Source organism: Egretta garzetta, unplaced genomic scaffold (assembly GCF_000687185.1).
Source record: "Egretta garzetta isolate BGI_Z169 unplaced genomic scaffold, ASM68718v1 scaffold57, whole genome shotgun sequence".
Lineage (NCBI taxonomy): Eukaryota > Metazoa > Chordata > Aves > Pelecaniformes > Ardeidae > Egretta > Egretta garzetta.
Window position 1 is genome coordinate 636758 of NW_009260180.1, and position 6114 is coordinate 642871.

Below are 6114 nucleotides of genomic sequence, written 5' to 3' on the forward strand. Positions count from 1 at the left end.
GAAAGAGCTGAAGGCAGGAGGTGAAGAGGTGTCTGTGTTCAGAGACGAGGTTAGATGAAGAGGATAGAAGAGAGAGATGAAGAGGAAACCTAAAGAGAAATTTCATGATCGACGCCTGATGATAAAGCAGATATGGGACTCCCCAGTGCTGGCAAATTATGGCAGGCAGAAGAATCTGAGCTGGGCTGTGGAAATGAAGCAAACCTGCCCCGCTGTACTTGGCGGGGAGCCTGCAAGCCTGCACCTCCACAAGTAGGGCTTGGACTTTGCCTTTTGCAGACATAAATTCCAATTTTTGTGGAGAGCTGGGGGTGGAGGGGAAGGTGGTGCAAAGTGCAGCAAACCCCCTGACATCATTTACTCTGAATAAATACAATGCGATAATGCGAGCATTCTAATAAAGGTGTCTCAGTGGCTTTCCAGAAAGGCAAACTCCATCAAAATATGGCTGCCTTCACGCTCCTCTTCATCTGCGGGGTGTGCGCATTGCTTTTATCAGCTGCACTCTGCGTTTTAAAAGTTTTTAAGCAATCAGCTTTAAATTTGCCTCCCGGTCCCTTTCCTCTTTCGATCATTGGCAACCTGCATTTGCTGGACATAAGAAGGCAAGACAAGTCCTTAATGAAGGTAAGAACAAGCGTCCTTTGTTTCCAGGCTGCTGAATGTCAGCATGTACCTATTTAAAATTCTCCCCTGGTGACAGTTCTGAGATTATTTTCGGTGCCAAATGCTTTTTTTTTTTAAAAAAAAAAAAAAAAAAAAAGTGATGTTTTAAAGGTCTCAGAATGACCAAGGAAACTGTTAAACCCTAACTCTGCGGAGGGTGATGTTAAATATGAGCAGAACTTAGATGCGAACTACTCATGCGTTAAAACTATGGGTATCTGCATCAGATCAGACCGATGGACCTAAATTTTGGCATCTTCCTGGTGTTGTGAAATACTTTAAAATATTTGAGTGTCCACATAGCCAAACTGAAAGATGGATGCTTAATTGTGATTGCCAAAATCTCTTGTATTTCTTATTTGTGTTGCCAGGTTTTCATGAGAATGGGAATTAATATAGCACAGCCCGAAGGAGAGATGTAGGAGAAATCATTTGAAAGAGTGAATGACTTGGACTTATGCAAGACAAGGTTCTCAGTAGGAGTCACAGTTGCCTCACATCTGTTTTCCAGGGAAGAGGGGAAAATTTCAAGTTTTTTAGTCTCTCAGAGCCAAAATGTGTCTCAGTGGGCATTCCCCATGTCAGGACACGGGGTGTGGATATCCTGCACCTTACACCAAGCCTTTTAACATCAGGTTGCCAGCATTGCATAGGGAAGAGGAGCTGTCTTTCCCCGTCCCCTTCCCATCACCGCACCATGCCAGGGGCCTCCAAGTTGCTCGTGCAGATGCATCTTCCTCTTACACCAGCCAGCTCACAGTGCCTCGGCACCCAGAGCTTGGGAGGTGGAAAATGGTTTGGACTGTGGTTCCTGTTCCTGGCAAGACCAGAAATCCTTCTGCAGAGGAGGACAGGGGAGAAGGGGGTTTGGGGTGGTGCATGGATGTGCTGGGAGAAATAAACAGAGCAGAGTCTGGGAAGGAGGTGACCTGAGGACCCAGGAGCAAGGTGGTAGCATCTAAGTGAAGCACAGACTCGGGGAAAGGTATTGGGCACATTGGCCACACCGATGCCTTCTTTCCCCCATTGAACTATAGCATCAAGAAGTCAACTGGGGAAGGGGTCTACTGCTGAAACCAACTGGGGAAGGGGTCTACTGCTGAAACCAACTGGGGAAGGGAGTCTACTGCTGAAACCAACTGGGGAAGGGAGTCTACTACTGCAGCCCAGGGCACCCTCTCGCTGTCCTCTGCCCTTTGCAGTCTGCTCTGCCCTGACTGTAGAGGATGGCGAGAGGGTCCTCTGGCTGCACCTATGGGTGGGGTGAGATTTTACATTGGGCTTGTGGAACTGCAGTAATGATCTGAAAGCTGACTTGCCAGAATTTTAAGGTATTAGCAAACAAATGACCTGGATTAGAAAATCCTCCCTGAAAGGAGAATCCCTAAAAGATTTCCCCATGAAAGTTTCACAGTAGATGATGCAGCAACTGAAATGTTCTTTTGAACAAATGATTGAAATCATTGTCCTGTGAACTTTCTTTTTGCATAAATTGAACCAGTCTGGCTATATTGCCGAAGCACTGATTAGACTTTGCCTGGGCTACCTGTTTGCTTTGGCACAGCAGGAGGGGTTGCTAAGCTTTGGAGCCTCCTCTGGTTTACATTGCCAGAACTGGTCTCCTTTTATGGGACACCAGGCTTGATCTCACGATAGCTTTATGCAGTTTCAATTCTGTTGCTCTCAGTCAAGTCTTAATTCCTTGTAAGGCCTGGCAGGAACGTGTTCGTGAGCCTCCAGAGAGCTCCTGCTACCCAGTATCTCAGACCTCATTACAAAGTCCTGCTGTGCATTGGCTTGAGAGCTATGGTGCAGCAGAAATAAAAAGTAGAGTGTGATATTGTGGTAATTTTCTAAGGCAAGTTGAAAGAGCAATGGTTTCTTATGCCTTCATATGTCCATCCTTGGTGAATCATATTATATATCTCTTTGCATTAATTGCAACAAAGCTTTTATTTAACTACTTATGCTAAAGACACCTCTGCTCTTTCATCCTCTTGTGGTGGGCGGTAGCGTTGCAGCCTGCCTCGGTCAGCAGTTGCTCTGTAGCTGTCTGGCAGATCTCAGTGATGCTTTTACGATGCTGTCGATGCCCAAAATATCTTGTTACCTTCTGCCTCTTTCAACCCACTGCACCAAACTGAGCCCAACCAGCTCAGAAAAACTGGTTTTATGGAAGCTGTTGGGTTAAACAGACCAGTGTTTATTTGCTTTCATTTCTCTTTCACTTAAGTGTCTCCAGGCTTTCTCTCTGCCATCCTTCTGGCCCTTCTGGCCACAGAAGGAGGAGGGAAGGCAACTCTTCATCCACCCCAGCAGGACATGCCACTCCCGCTGATGACCTCCATGCTCTGATTTTTCTCTCCTAGATTTCAGAGAAATATGGCCCTGTGTTCACGGTCCATTTGGGGTTTCAGAAGGTGGTGGTGCTAACGGGCTACGAGGCAGTAAAGGACGCCCTTCTGAACACGACGGATGTGTTTGCAGACAGACCGGCTATACCCATATTCTATCACATCCAACATGGAAATGGTACTGGCAGGTTGAACAGATAAGGACATGCTTGCGATGATGTTTCTCAGATGTGTTGTTTCAATTGCAATGGTATTTAAGAGCCTTGAGCTGCATCCTTATCGTCGAGGGCTACACTTCATGGGGCTTGGGGGCAGTTACTTGTTTTCTTAAGAAAAATACTTCTGGGGATCTTCTTATTTGCCTTATCAGTTTTTTGCTTTTAGTGGCACTTGGGTCACATTTCAAGGGGTTTTTCTTTGCAGCGCAGAGGGAAGGAAATGATTTTTCACAATGTGAAGGCTGAGGTCCTTATGCAATCTCTTTTCTACAGTTACTGGGAGTTCAGACAAAGCGTGGATCTTGCATGACTCATGATAAAGACTGCAAGAACTGGCGAGAGTGCAATAGCACGGGCTGTTTGTACCTCAAACAATTACTTCTGTAAACAGATTTTTGGCATGTTTCTGAATTGCATGTTAAAAAGCAATACATTGCCCAAGATTAGACACTGAAAAACAGTGAAGGGAATAATCCAGTGCTGAAAGGAAAAGATTTGATGATCTAATATGTATATAATGCATACAACGTGTGGGGCTTTTTTTTCATCTTGTTTTTAAGAGTGAGGCCCAGCGTGAGGAAGAGCGCATACTACGCTGCTTTCCCAACCACTGTATGAAGATGTAGACTTTATTCAGCCCTGGAAGCCCTCCTGGGAAGGGAGGGCTCTGAATTGTACCCAAACACCTCTGTGCCTTTTTGGCTGAGCACTTTTTTTGGCTGATGGGTTAGCCAGCTGGGGGGTATTCCCCTGCCACCCCTCCTTGTCCCCCTGCACAGTGTACAGTTCATCCTCTAGAACACAAGTTGTTCAGTGAAATCATTTGTCCCGTTCATGACAGGGATGGGGCAGTGTCATCTGCTCCTAGCTGTGCTCTCTGGAACAGCTGGGTTGTTTTTCTAAGGAAAAACAGTCAGCCTGAGACAAATACCATGCACAGAGCTTTTTACTGCCTATGGCTGCAAAGAGACAAAGCTATAAACAACCCAAACCCAGAGCTTTGGTGTGAACAGCACCCGACTGTTTAAAATATTGCCTCCTGCCCTCCTGAGTCTACCTGGGGCTGTGCTTTCCCAGCCAGCCCCCCCACCCCACCCCGAGCCCCCCAGTCCTCTCCCAAGCAGGCTCCACCAGGTTGCAAAATACCTGCACTCCCTGGCTGTGCTTTTTGGTGTTTCTGAGAAAATCCCATACTGCCTGGGCAAACAGGGCATGCAATCCCTCCGTAGGTGTGTTCTTTTCTTCTCAAGAGCTCTGGAAGACGACACGGCGGTTCACCATAGCCACCATGCGGGACCTCGGCATGGGGAAGCATCTTGGAGAAGAAAGGATGCTTGAGGAGCTTCAGTTTCTCACTGAGTTGATCAAATCCTTCAAAGGTGAGCTGGAGGTGGCATCAAGTGTTTCATGCTACTTTATGAAGCCACTGTGAAGACCTCTGGGTTGCTCCAGAAATGACCAATACAGTTATGATTTTGTTCATTTCTAGGTGGACCTTTCCAATTACACTTTTTGAATATGGCCCCTGCCAACATCACCTTTACAATTCTCTTTGGGAGAAGGTTTGATTATGAAGACCCAACATTTCTTACTCTGTTAAGACTCATAGATGAAGTTATGGTCCTTCTTGGCTCTCCATTCTTGCATGTAAGTTAACCTCTGTGACAAGATACTCCAGTATCTCATTAGAGTTGGTAGGTCAAGCTTACTTACTATTACTGGATGCTTTTGAAGAATCTTTGAAGTACTGAAACATAAGAATCATAGAATGGTTTAGGTTGGAAGGGACCTTTAAAGATCATGTAGTCCAATCCCCCTGCTGTGGGCAGGGACAAGATTCTTTGGTTTGGGTTTTTCTTGCTCCATGAAATCCTCTTGCGAAGGAGGTCCAACATCATGTGGTGGCACTAGGCTGAGATGCTGATGTGACCTTGCCGGCAGAAGGGATGTGCTTGATTCTTCTTCAGCCAGAAAGTGCAATAACTGAGGCTTCCAGTGTGATGGGACTTGGGGCGGGCAGTGCCCAGGAGCATTAGTGGAAATCCACAGAAGCTCTATAGACTCTGCCCTTTATGTTGTTATTTTTAGTCACATGATTTTGCAAACTTTACGGTTTATGGCAAATAGTAGTCTCCTGTGAAGAAACAGATCCTAATGTAGGACTGGGATCTGGGCAACCTTCTGTCTGGCATTTCATAGTAAATGCAGGAAAACGTTCCTGCAGTGTCTCTCAAAAATGTTTGTAGTGCTTTTGACAGAGAGTTCAGAAGGACTATGCTGTTACCTGTTTTTTAATGGGTTTTGCTTTTTTTTGTCAGTATTTGTCCAGCAATACCCAGAATAAAATGCAAAATGCCAGTACCTCCTACTCCTTAGTATTTTTGGTCCAAAGAAGGCTCAGGTGGAAGAGACAGGAGGGAATCAGGTGCCTCTTGGATGGTATGGCCAAAGTTTGTATCTTTAAAAACACACCGGTGATAAAACTATTGAAATAATGACTTTATTTGTGCATGTACAAAGAAGAATACCCAGGCTCATTCCAGTTATTCTCTGCTGGATGCTGTTTGAACATCCCAAAAGTAACCTCTTGTCTTGGGGACAATCACACGTGCATTTGGGAACTACTGGGTTTTGGTCTCTTGCTCCAGTTTAAGAAACTAGTGAGGTTACAGAGTAGTAGTACAAAGTACAGAGCTGCAAACATTATATATGGACTTCTCATACCTTCTATTGTGGCATTAAATCAATACCTGCTCAGTGGAGCTGCATAAGAAGAGTATTCCAACTTAGCGGCTCTCATCGGAGCCAAGGGCTCTTGTTAAACTTAATCCTTGAAGTGGGTTGATCTTGGCCGGCCGCCAGATTCCACCAAGCCA

At 45.6% G+C, this 6114-nt stretch overlaps 1 protein-coding gene across 1 annotated transcript in view; it reads left to right on the forward strand.

Moving 5' to 3' along the window:
• The first annotated feature begins 444 nt into the window (after positions 1–444).
• Positions 445–6114, forward strand: part of LOC104128961 (cytochrome P450 2W1) — a 10406-nt gene continuing 4736 nt past the window's right edge. Inside the window, exons 1-4 of the mRNA XM_009641819.1 lie at positions 445–627; positions 3036–3198; positions 4468–4617; positions 4728–4885. Of these exons, the coding sequence (XP_009640114.1) occupies positions 445–627; positions 3036–3198; positions 4468–4617; positions 4728–4885 (654 nt within the window). The remainder of the gene's footprint in view (positions 628–3035; positions 3199–4467; positions 4618–4727; positions 4886–6114) is intronic.